Raw genomic sequence first — 12866 nt, 5'->3', positions numbered from 1 at the left:
ACCCCTCACTTTTACAAGCCTGGCGTCTTCTACGTCTAACGGGCTTTCATCTTTTTGTAAACTGTCACATTTTCGTTAATTTTCACGATTCCGCTCTACGGAATCTGCCGGCGCTCTCTCAATATAATGTATCGTAAACATGCTCCCCGGTATGTTAATGTATCGACCGAGAATAATGTATTAACATAAAATATTATATATTTATTGCATTTTAGGTTATTTTTGACCCACTTGAAAGTAAAATAGACAAAAGACAATTTCAGCAAAAAGAAAATGCTTTATTTTTTCAAGCCATAATAGACCACAGAATCACCCTGACACCAGGTATAATTCCCTGAGCACAATTGTTAATTATCCATTTAGACATAAAAATCCATCAAATTATATATATATATATATAGATATCAATAAAACCCCAGATACTGGGGCAATAAAATACAAACTCTTTTAAAAACGTATAACAATTCTTAATTCATCGGCAGTACGTTTTCTGATCCACAGAAAATAAAATCATATGCATAAACAAAATTTGTTCTTAAATTACGCACAGTAATAAATACTGTTTCTTTAAACTATTTACAGACATGCCCATTATGGGCAAATTATTCTATAACCCTGATTAAGTGTCACCTTGAAGTTGCCAACTTCTGTAAGAAAATGTGGGTTACGCTATTTTGGTCAGTCGAACAAGTGCTGAAAATAATAAGAATTACAATTTTTAATTAAAAATTAGAATTTTTTTTTAACTATATTCCTGTATTATTTCCAGAGTGGAAAGGTGAACCAACAGGTATAGTATAAACCTTTCATAAAGAAAACCCACATTTTTTACAGATTTATTTATTATTATTTTTTACACTGAAAGAGGTGATTTTTTTTATATTTTTTAAGCATTAAAGGCTCCTGTTTCGGTATAATTTAGCAGATCTGAATTTCAAAGTCACCCCCCCTCCCCCCCCAATTGACACATTCTCTGCCAGAGAGAATTGGAGGCTTGTTAGCAAGAGAATTATAGTCTCTGAACCATTGTCGTCACCTCTTTCAGGGCAGGCAACAAAAAGGTGCTGTTAAAGAGCCCAGCTCGGAATAAAATCGCATACACACAGTAGCTTTGTATATCAAAGTGCGGCAAATACTTTAAAAAAGCTTACTATCAGTGGGGGCCAGAAAAGGCATTACCCCCCCAAAAGGATGGAATAATGCCACCCCAAAGAAATACAGTTTCCCTGTTTTCTGGTGGATTACATATATTAAGTTTGTTTCATATTTTTTTTTTTTTTTTTTTTTTTTTTATACCAAGCAAACAGTGGTTATATTGAACCGTATCCCCCTATGCAAGCGGTAAATTAATGGTTAACAATATTTTTTACTCTAATACAAAAACAATCGGGAGAGAGCGATGAAGCCTTCATCTGGATGCCAATCCGGAGTCTAGAGAGCCTTGGCAGTAAAGACGGAGAATACATTTTTAAGACCAAAGTCTTGTCTTCCATAGGCAGGAAAAATAGATATTTTGTACAATTTTTGCAACGGATGTTCTCTCCCGTTATTTTTTTTTTTATATTTCTAATAGTATCAGGTTTTTTTGTGCATAATCGAAATCAGGATGCAAAAAATATCCCTGATTTCAATTATTAATCCCCTCGTTGGGTTAAAACCTTTTCTTGCCCCTTGTTGGGGGGTGGTGCATTTTCATTTAACCCTTTAAGTGCTATAGAAATAGTGGGCACCCAAAGGGTTAAAGTCAGCACAGATAAATGTAGCTATGGGTAGCACACAATAAAGATAGGCAGTAATTTTAGCACGCAGGTCCTCAGCTTACATTCTATGAGAATTGCAGACACTGCTAAGCATATACGTATGTATATACAAATATATACACACACATATACATGCAAACATATATATATAAAAAGAGCATTTAAGCTATCGATGAGCAATGTGGCCCTAAAGGGACCGTAAGAGCTTCAATATTCAGTCTCTCTTCCAGGAAATCCCATCTCCATCTGCCATGGGAGGAGAAGCCATTGCTCTGTAGAAGCACAATCCCACCTTCTACGCAGGCAGAGCGAAAGAGCAAAAAAAAAATAATAAAAAAAAAATAAATAAAAATCGACCGCACAGCAGCCTATGGACCAAAACGCTGTGTGTTACGCACAGCATTAAAAATAAAAAAATAACAAAATCACGTGACGATCACAGCAAGAACGACGTACAGGTCCCACAAGCCCTTTGGATACCAGGGATACTTGGGACGAGGTTTTCAGAAGATGTGAAGTCTTCTAATAAGTTTTAGTCTGCGGGCACCAGGGAGTATCTGGATATAGCAGGCAGTGAACGGATCGGAACCTAGAACAGATCAACAAAATAACGCCAGTTAGTTTTGGTCTGGGTGCACAGTAAGATACAAGAATTCCTTGCCATATTCAGCTCATTTAGGGCCAAAAGGGCAGATAGATTCACTCCACCAGCATGCATTCAGATCCATAACTGAATTCCAGATGATCTAGAACCCTGCTTATTGACTGACTAAGAACATTACATTCTTTGTCGTTTTCTAAATACTTAAGCATGAGATAGATATATATTTAGTTTAAATGATTTATTTTTAAATTAAATAATAATAAAAAGGAATGGGTGTCTTACCGTGAAGGATCTTCTTCAGCAGAAAATGCTCCCTTCATCAGAATGGCGTTTGTCTTGTTTTCAAACATTCCATAACTTAATGTGACCTGAAAGATCAAAAATATGCGTTGGGTTAATTTTTCTGGGTTTTCTCACCCATCAACTTATCACTGGCCACTGGTGTTCTGAACTAACACTTTATTCATGAGAAAGTTCTAACCAATTAATATTTGTGTTTAACTCTTATTATTTTAGTACTTTTTTTTTTTAAAAAAGTGTATCTGATTCTTGCTTTTTGTGGGCTGTTCTCTAGAGCCATCAATGAATTAGTAAAAAAAAAGCAGTTCTGATATTTTGTTACAAAAGTACTGTTCTTACCTGATTGTGAATTTCACTTTGAGGAACTTGGTGCAAATTCTCCAAATGGGAATGGAAGAGGTTACTGCGGATTAACTTCACCCCCAGTACAGACTCGATAATGTAACCAATCGTACAGTCATCAGGAAGACGTATCTTTTCGGCAGTGTTCATGAAATTTCCTCCACTGAAAAAAAAACAAAAAGGAAAACTTCCATAAATAAAATTTTTCTGTAGCTAACATCCAATGTAAACATAGATTTTAAATTATAAATTTTATTTTTTGTTAGCCATTTGCTTACCTTGCCCAAGGACTCATTTTCAGTGCAAGCCCACGGCTAATGCAGAAGCCGGCACCTCCAGTGGCAAACCAGAAATTGACCGGACGCTGTAAAAATACAAAAAAAAAATACAGTTTAAAAGATGTTCCTGAATTGCTTTTAGAGCACAGCTGAAGGCTTCACAAATTCCCTGGACCACCCAAGTCCCACAGTAGGTACCCCTTCCTTACCATTTGATTCTCGCTGATCCGCTCAGTTGCCTGAATGGGACGGTCTAAGCTGGGCTTCCCAATATAAATGTCATCGGTGTGGGAAAAGCGAGAAAGGAGTTTCACCAGAGTTTGGATGTTAACGTAGTTATCATCATCAACATGGCAGAACCACCTAGAATAAGAGAAAAAAAATAAAGAATGTCAGATCGGAAGAAAAATAAGTGTCCGCCATGTTTTCCTTGTAAGATTGGGTAGGGGTTAGCAAATGTCATAAATGCTTTATTACATCTAATTATGGAGACCCACAAATGTACAAAAGTTAGACTTGAGACACTTACTTCATGTTAGACTCTATGAACTTGTCATACTCCACGGCCATTTTGCAGGAGAGAGCCTGGCGGCTGTGAGCGGCAGAGCAGTTTGTGCTGATCACATTTCCTACAAGAAAAAAAAAGAAGCAAAAAACATGAGTTTACGGCACGTGCATTGCTGGTGTTAAGAGCTAGGAAGAACCGATTACACACAAGTCAACTCAAATTTCCTCGGTAGCTAAACATCCATGATTTGGACTACAACCCTCATAATCCGCACGCTAGCTATTGAGAATGACACGTTTCACTTTTGGGGACAATCAAGGCATTTTTTTTTTTTAAATATACAAATACTAGTTCAGGTTTGGGATAATTATATGGGAAGCAAGCACACAAAGGGTTAATTAGTGCCCTGCCCCCCCCCCCACCACACACACACCCCAATTCCCTATGGTTTATATTCAAGATATAACTTTCCCGGATCAGGCCACCTGTTACTAGCAGAGCGCGCTCAATAGAGACGGCTTCAGGGGTCTGAATGGGATTCATTTACATGAGAAGAATGAAGGTCATGACCTAAGCTCAGTGGGGGGGGGGGGAAAGTACACACATAACGTGCATGAGTCCCAAATCCTCCCACTGCTGGAGTCCCTGCCTCTCAGCTCCTTTATTCCTGCCTCACTTTTCAGATTACTCCCCAGCAGCGTGGTTAAGGGGCTCATATAAAAAAAAGACGATAAGTAAAAATTGCACTAGATTTCAGGAAAGGGACAAGATACAGCCCCAAAACCCATCTATTATTAATTCCGTATTATTATTTGTACAAAAAATGTTAAATATTGTTTTTCAATTTTTAAAGTTAATGTACATTTTCAAGTATCCATGAGTTGGCTACCAACAAGGTAATCTTGAAACACAAAATATCGAGTTCAGAAAAGCCATAATAAAGAATTTTCTTTAAACGCTGTGCTTACCTGTCTTATTTTGAAGCTCTTCATCCTCTCCATCCGTGAAGATAAAAGTCTGAAAGATACAATACAAGGAACATTAGGTTTGTGTGGCTTAGAACATGCACCTGGGGCAGTATGGAAGAGAGCAGATGGTTAGAGGGGAAAAAAGGCATGTAATTTGCAGCTACCCAGTACAGCAGCAGTACAACCAGTTCCTTTTGTGTGGGATCTTAAAGGAATGACAGCTGCGTTGGTTAAAGAGCCTGGTATTAAAACCCTCTTCTTAGGGTGAATGAATGAGCGTGTTAAGGGAAGACGGGCAGGAGTGTGCACGGGAGGAGGGGTGGAATACCCCTCAATACATAGAGAAAATCTGCTGAATCAACTGTATTTTTAGGAGACCATCGCATCAGTTGGAACACTGTCTACATGTCCCAATGTAGCACTGATGGGGGTCCGTGTCATGTTAGACATGGACCCCCATCAGTGCTACATTGGGACATGTAGACATCTACCTGTGCAGACTCAAACCACCAAGGTGCTCCAGGGCCTCGAAATACCTGGAACAACCCTCCTTTCTAATTTTTTTTTACCTTTTCCACCTGCCTGGCAGCACTCCCTTGTTTACACAGCTAATGCTCAGCAGATGCCGGCTGTCTTTTGCGGTTAACAAACAAAACAAAAAACACAAAAAGTAATTTTGATCAATTGTTGTCCTGCCAGATGTTGCCTGCTTTTTGGTTGTAAAGACTCAAAAAAAAAGTAGGTTTGCTAAAGAAAACATACACACAAAGAATTGAAATAGGAGGTATCCTAACAAAGTGGATCGATGCAGCTAAAGCGAGGGGATTCAGTGGGAATTCTTTTTTGTAACCGACATGAATGATGGGAGAAAGACGAACAGAGGGGTGGAGAATGTTCCTGGACAATAGCTTGAGTTTTCCTAGCTGACTTTACTCATTGACGTGCGGTGTAAGCCAAGACATGTCCACTCTTATTAGCATACAGCTGGCCTGGTTAAGCTTTTTGAATGGGGAGAGGAAGGGCCTGGTGGGGGTTGATTGATGTGTCTGTCTTTTCTTTTATATCAATTGATAACCAAAAGGAAGAAAACAAAAAAAAAGGGAGCACGGAATAAAGGATTATTTACAGAAAGGGAATTTAACATAATAGCCGTACTTTTTTTTTTTTTTTACAAGGAGGGTATTAAAAAGGATGTATTAACTCATCTGTAAACTGTTTACAAATGTCGGTTTACTCCATTCAACATTTGGTAGGAGCCGCAGAGATGAAACATTGGCAGAAGAGCCGTTCTCGATGCAGTTAGAAGAGATGGAAATGTTCTTAGAACTCAAAGAGCTGCTTTTGGGCAAACGCTTTTAGGCTTCAAGATGAAAAAGCTGCCTACTCTTCTAAATGGAACCTTAAGCTCACCGGGAAGCTTTGTTACTGCTATTTATAGATTAAAGCAAACTGTTTATGACCCTTCCAGCTAGAAGGATAGGAGACAATAGGATGACTTCTAAGCAGGGAAGAAGACTCCGTCTTTCCCTTTTGGAAGTACAGGAAAGAAATAATGCACCGTCCTAAACTGGAAGGAAACTCCTGAGGTTTTGTATCTTGCCTGCTCGCACTTTGTTCCAGCATGTCCCTTCCTCCAAGAGAGCAAAGGCCACCGAGTGTCACCTCTGGGGAGATATCTGTGATCTGCAGGCTTGCTGCCTCACACCCCTTCCTGCCAGACCCATGTCTTCAGGAGCCCGTCCAGGAAACCCAATTAAATCCAAACACAATTAACCTTTATCTGATCCCACTCCAAATAGTTTTCAAAGAAAGGGGACATCTCCTGGACTATCTACAGGGAAAACATTTTTTATGGTAAATGAGGGTTCTTAATATAGATGCCTTCTTACTGCTCCCAGAATGGCTAGGTTGTCAATTAGACCTGGGTCCTGAACATTTAACTCATTAATTACCAAAGGGTACAGTAGAAGCTGATCGTAGGGCCTATAAAATCTTTCTACCGGCAGTAAAAAATCCGGTGACAGTCAGTCATATGACATACAGGGTGTGTATCTGTGGTGGTTTAAGTAGTAACAGTTTCAGTTGTAGAATACAAAGTATCTAGCTGAGAATCCAAATCTGTTAAGGTCTTGGTTACTTTAGTGATTCACGCTTCTCCTTCCGGTAAGTCACTTCTGCTTATTACAGATGACTTTCGAATTCTGTTTTTTTTTTGGTAAAGTTAAGGTTTCAGTTACAACCAGATCAGCACAAAAAGTGCCCCTTTCTTTAGAGACTAAGCCGAAGGCAGAGGAAACCTCATTGTTCTAAAAATCAGCGGTTTGAAGAAACACAGGATGTCTACTCCTCTTGTAACAATAGGGACCACCAGTGCTGTAGGTGTGGACAAAAGAGAGCCCCCCTCCCCATAAGGTCGCCTTCAGAGACGCTGGCACACAATGGATGGAGGTCCCAGTGTGCTACATTGTAAAGAAGAATAGCACAAGAATAGCCGTACCATAAAATAGTTCAGTACTCCTTCCTGGGTTGTATACTAGAAATGAGTTAATTCTCCTGTAGATTGCCACACTCATCATTGCCAAATAACCGATGACGTGCACTTTAAAATCTGATTAGGTGTAATCAGCAGGTGTGTGTCGGGCAAGTGATTTTTAAATTTGAATTTCCCGCTGGGTCACGGCAGACAGGTTTGACTGGATGAAACCGGCTTTTTTAACTTGTTATAGTTCGAGCAAGTGGTGTGGGAGGAGTAAGGAAGATTTGTACCTGGAACACGCCGCGTACATTATCACCTGTCAAACAACCACGCACTCTCCTGTGTATGCAGAACACTACCTCGCCCCCCCCCCCAAAAAAACAAGACAGATTGCTTACAGTGATATAGAGCTCTCCACCGAAATTATCATCATCTGATCCCTATAAAATCAAAATGCAAGGCTGCTCAAAGCAGGATTCCAAGCACACCTTGCCGCAGGGTCATCACATCTCTCCGCTAGATAGCCTTGTGCTATCGAACATACGCATAAATGTCAACATTATCACTATGAGCGATCTTTGAAAAAGTATTAGCCATCGGAATGCTAGAGGGTTCAGACACCCATTGGGACAGATGCAAAGGTCTATCGGTAAGCTGTTTTCGGTTAACCTGCAGGCTTAAGTAGGGAGGTAATAACCAGTTATGCCCGGATAGATCTGACTTCTCTGGACCACAAACACGCACCTGTGTTTAGACTATAAACACTAAGGACTCTGCTGATTCTGCTTTGTTGATATGTAAACAGAGAAGCACGTCAGGAGCATGTCTGCCTAGGACACGCCTTAGCCGTTACACCTAAGGACAACACTTGGCACACACGTTACCATCATGCCACGGGGGTCTGGATATGCCGATTCTGGACAGATCCATCTCATGAAGAACCCATTTTTTTCTAGTCTTCACATATCGAAGAATAAGGGACATAATCCAAGAATACTCTATAGACTGCAGTATAGTGACTTTCCCTTTCCATCCCTAAAATTACAAATACACAGTTTCCTGGCACACCCTTAGGGAGGCATCACGCTGCAGCAGTCTTGGCATCAAAACTCAAACCGAATGAACATTATAAACTATTCCGTGTTCCGAAAAATGCATTTGCTTTTAAATACAGATTCAGTGCCAAGTCCCTGTTCCCTAGCCAGAAAAAAGAATAACTAACGCAAATAAAGTCTCCAGCTGAGGTGCCCATTTGCTTTGTTTCACCGGCTTTGTCATGTGTGGTCACAATGGCAATTGAAGACGACTTTGGACAACCTTATCACTGCTCGATAAGGCATAGAATACCTTAGCTTATAGGGGTGATCAAAGGGGTCATTGTATTCGTGGCTAACCTCATTCCTCATTACTTTCGCATTTACAGATAAAATCAGACAAAAGTGAGATGGATAACACTATATTAACCTGTTAGCTGCCAGAAGGTCAGAGCCTACACAATACCCACCATATCTAGGCCTCTAAATATAAACACCCAACTCTTATCAACTGATTCTTTTGAAGACAGCGAGTGTATGTACTTAAGGCTTTGCAACTATTTAATTAAAACAAAATAATGATTCCTAAAAGTCCTTCGGATCGATCCATTGTCAATTGATAGCCTTGCGAGGCTACCGTCTGTACATTATTAGGAATTACTGTAGAGGCTGCGATGTGAACCCTTTGGCGAGGTTGGAGGGTGGTGTAGACACGCGTGTGTCGGTGAGTTAGCGTGTCTGTTTTGGGTTAAACAATAAATGTTTTCTACCCAGGGGGTTACTGGATGTGAACAGACTGGAATTTCCACTTATACCCTCCGGTTTTGGCAAAAGTGAGTATTTTGAAAGAGTTGTTTACAAAACATACATGATTGCGACCATAAAAATTTACTTTGAGCAACCACTTGTTTTAAGTGGATTTATTGGCTGGATCTCGTTTAACCAGGTTCTACTGTAGCTTTGCACAATAAAGATAAATACTGATATTTATTATTAGTAGAAACAGTAATTTTGGCAACGGTTAAACTCTTGACTCACACCAGCCAGGATGCCTCCTCCAGCAACACAAGACCTCATAGTCCTATTAGTTATTATGGGCTTCTTGGAAATGTTGGGGGGGGGTGGGTGTTAAGAAAGGGTATTAAGAAGCTTTCAGCTTTCCCAGGCACTGGCTCATCAAACCTTACAAAGCTTAACTAAGCTGAAGCACCAGGATTATCAAGGCAGATGTCAGGTCTTCTCTCTGGTGGAATGTACCAATACCTACTTTACGCGGTCAATACCAAAGCCTTGGATTCCTACTCAATTGTAAACCTGCTATGAAGAATTTTGCCTTTAAGTCCCCTTAGAAGGGTTGTCAGACTGTCAAGCAATCCTAGAGAGCGTCCCCCCAACCCAACGCCTTGCCCCCCTTCTTATGGCTTCATTGGCCCGCATCTCTAAGCAACATGACCTGGACACCACTGCGGTAGCTTGGGCTGGAGAGTTCCCATGAAAAGAAGCCTCTTGCAAGAGGCGGCAAACCTATTCTCTAGGCTTGTAGAAAAGGATCATTGTTAGCAAGCACTGGAGGACAGCGTGAGAGCAGATACTTCGTCCCTGGGAACGCAAACCGCCTGGAAAACCGAAGACAACAAATAAAAGCCAAGAAGAAAGCGGTGGGATCTATTCTCATGGATGTCATTCTATAGGGGCCTGGAAATTTATCCGTTCTCCCCTTGTCGTGCGATTCATAACCTTTGTTTCCCTTCTACTTTAGAATTCAGAAGAAAAGAAGAACTTCAATAGCAGATAATACAAGGCCAGGTACGAATAGAGATGGACAGGGGTTTGCCACCTTGGTATGGTGGGCAGCTTAACCCTCTAAGTACCAGAATGTCTCTCCACTAGGACTGGCTATAAGTGTTCACATAGGAGTTCTGTATAGGCAGAAGATAGAGGTGTCCTAAAATGTACAGTCACTAGTCAAACAAGGACATCTAAATAAAGAGAACTTTCTTGCCAGAAAATATACATTATCTCTAATGAAAATCCCCAGGGGGTGTCAAAGCCTCTGCATAAAATTCTTTAAAAATGCATTTATTTTAAACGTTATTGTTAAAAAAAAAAAATGTGCTGACCTCTTAATCTTCAATGAAAGAATTATAACAAAAAAAATGCATCCACTTTAGTTTACTGAGACAAGTTTTTAACAACTGGATAGCAAAAGGGGACAGGATGCAGACATGCATTTAAAAACACTCCTATAGCATGTCACCACTGAGGTGACCCACCAAGCAGACCCCAGACAGCTGAAAAGGAAGCCATATGACCATACAACCCCCATCACTTGTTCTCAAAAAGTCTCACTTAGAGGAACAATGAGTTAGGTATACCAATTAACCCTTGCAGAGCTGGGGGGGGGTGCTGCCACAGCGGATGATAGTCACCGCTGGATTCCTTGTTGATCTTCTTGGGAAAGGTTGGGGTAACTGGCATTTAAATGGTTAATAAAAATCCAATAATCATAAAAACACATATATAAGATAAGAGCTGGAGCTTATGCCCTCTTCTGCACTAAAAGGGTTCAAGGGTTCACCCTAGCAGATCTTAATGACCCAAGACGCAAGGAATGATAGTTTAAATATTAATAGAGAGTTGTTGACTGACCTGCTCTTTATTTCTGGAGATCCATGTGTCCATCAGCAGATCCATCCTTGACCGGTGGAACTTCTTGGTGGTCTTCACAGCTATGAAGACATCTTGAGCTGCGATCTCTTCCACCACTTTAGGTTTGGACGCTTCTGCTGTAGAAGGGGTTGCCACCTGGTCGATGTCCCTTCTCACCCTGGTCAGCTTGTTGAAATAAGCAGAAAAGGACTTGGGGTCTTTGGCCACATCCTGACTATTGGCTTCTTGCTCTGTAGTCTTGGGTTGAGACGACCCGGGAACCAAGGGGGTGGCAGGAACATCAGACTCTTCTCCAGCCTGGACCTCTACGGAACGATGAGTCTGCTGATCCACCACCAGCACCAGCAGGCAGGTCAATGTAGCGCCCACCAGGGACAACAGCAACTTTCTCCCGCAGTTCTTCAGCATCTTGATCTCTTTCTATACACTCTGCAATGTCTTGATCTATACAATCACTAAGCCTACTGGCAGCGCTCTGCAGAAATCGTCCTGATCACCATGCGCTTTCTCTCCGAGACCCTTTCTATCAGAGCGCTATTACAGCCTGGCTTCACAAAGCGGCCGGCAGGGATTTAAAATGTATCATTCGTGACCACGCCCACATGGGCGTGGGCTTTGTACAATGTGCTGAAGCAGAGTCTGGAGATTCCATTAAGGGGGCGGGCGTGACCACAGCGTCACTCCCACTCTGCCTGGGATCCCCAGTGGGAGGCGTGACTGTCTCCGTGTGTCTCCCACGTGGGTATGAGCTGGCTGAGATATCTTGGCATCCGCTCCTGGAACGAACTGCTATTTTCTATGATTATTTTTTCCAATACAAATTTAAATCCATGTTTTTCAAACAGTTTTTATTTCATAGAATCATGAAATCATTACTATTATTTTTTCAGCCAATTTGGGTTAAATTGTCATCAAATTCAAGGGAGGATTTTAAATACAAAATTTCACACTATACCTTAAACATTTAATTTTCTGCATCTGTGCTTCAGTGTTGGCTTTTTACTTACATTTCTAAAAAATTTCAAGTTTAAAGTGCATGTAAATTCTCAATTATAGCTGTCATTTTTTTATGGGAATGTTATATTTTTAAGTTTTATTTTTTATATTTAATTATCAAAACCTAAATAAGTACTTATTATTATTAATACACAATTATCCGCGCTCTTGGCGTGATCAGCTGCGCTTTACCGCAGAGCCCCTGGCAGGGAATAGGTTAATTCCCAAATACCAAAGTGATCCTGGCTGCAAGTTATTAACTTTTTTTTCCCCTTTGCTTGTTTGCTCAGTCCCCAAGGTCCCTTAATTGTATCACATATATAAAAATAGATTTACTGTTACACAAACAGCGATTTGGGGCCCCTAAAGCCTGTCCTTCCAAGTGTCGTTGCCAACACTTTTGCTGATCTGCATTGAAAGCGGAGTGTTTGTTAAAGGGTGTCATGTGTGCCTCTCCTCCGCCTTCTCCTTGTTTTTATGATGGTTCATGAACTGATAAGGCCCTATTAGCATGTGCATGTCAATTCTCTTGGTATGTAACACACTGGTAACAATATCAACACCTCCGAGGCAGCCCTACACACTTTTACACCAGGTGCGAGACCAGCTTGTGCCTCCACAGCTGGTTTTGACCTTATCACAGCAGGTCGGAGTAACAGCATTATCCACCAACTGGCAAAGGTCACATGGAATAGTCACTATGTTTGGCTTTCTGTCTTTCTATCCTGCTGTACTAGGCTTTAAATTCTGAGTGGGCTGCAAAGGGTTAATTGGCAATCCAAATCTAAAACCATAACGGTGGCTCCTCAGGTCTGTTCTGAATTGTAACCTCGGTTTCCATATTTCCGAATTTCTCTTCCATATCGCTGCCACCTTAAACTAGAAAAATTGGTTAAAAAAAAAAGATTTGCACGTGTTGGCTGTCTTAAG

General features: G+C 40.8%; 1 protein-coding gene across 2 annotated transcripts; it reads right to left on the bottom strand.

Moving 5' to 3' along the window:
• Positions 1–2282: 2282 nt before the first annotated feature.
• Positions 2283–11348, bottom strand: LOC149283549 (beta-1,3-N-acetylglucosaminyltransferase lunatic fringe-like). Of its 2 annotated transcripts, XM_089497415.1 has the most exons (9): positions 11255–11348; positions 10920–11164; positions 4761–4809; positions 3814–3913; positions 3494–3647; positions 3285–3370; positions 3004–3169; positions 2647–2732; positions 2283–2349 (listed from the first exon to the last, which is right to left on the bottom strand). In XM_089497415.1, exons 1-9 carry the CDS (start codon positions 11346–11348, stop codon positions 2283–2285), a joined length of 1047 nt encoding a protein of 348 aa, XP_089353541.1. The 2 variants fall into 2 exon arrangements, with proteins under 2 accessions (XP_089353541.1, XP_089353540.1); XM_089497414.1 differs by having other exon boundaries at positions 10920–11348.
• Between the last annotated feature and the right edge of the window lie 1518 nt (positions 11349–12866).

Source organism: Sceloporus occidentalis, unplaced genomic scaffold (genome assembly GCF_023333645.1).
Source record: "Sceloporus occidentalis isolate IW3139 unplaced genomic scaffold, rSceOcc1.0.p SCAF_103, whole genome shotgun sequence".
In the NCBI taxonomy this organism is placed as follows: Eukaryota; Metazoa; Chordata; class Lepidosauria; order Squamata; family Phrynosomatidae; genus Sceloporus; species Sceloporus occidentalis.
The sequence above is the reverse complement of the archived record's forward strand: the minus strand, read 5'-3'. Positions and strand labels throughout refer to the sequence as shown.

What these genes read in the sequence shown, in the direction of transcription:
- LOC149283549 (XM_089497414.1), bottom strand. Translation starts at nt 11,348, where the DNA reads ATGCTGAAGAACTGCGGGAGAAAGTTGCTGTTGTCCCTGGTGGGCGCT. An exon ending in TCTCCAGAAATAAAGAGCAG is followed by an intron (nt 4,810 to 10,919) that starts GTCAGTCAACAA and finishes TGTATCTTTCAG; the next exon opens with ACTTTTATCTTCACGGATGG. An exon ending in TTCATAGAGTCTAACATGAA is followed by an intron (nt 3,648 to 3,813) that starts GTAAGTGTCTCA and finishes CTCTTATTCTAG; the next exon opens with GTGGTTCTGCCATGTTGATG.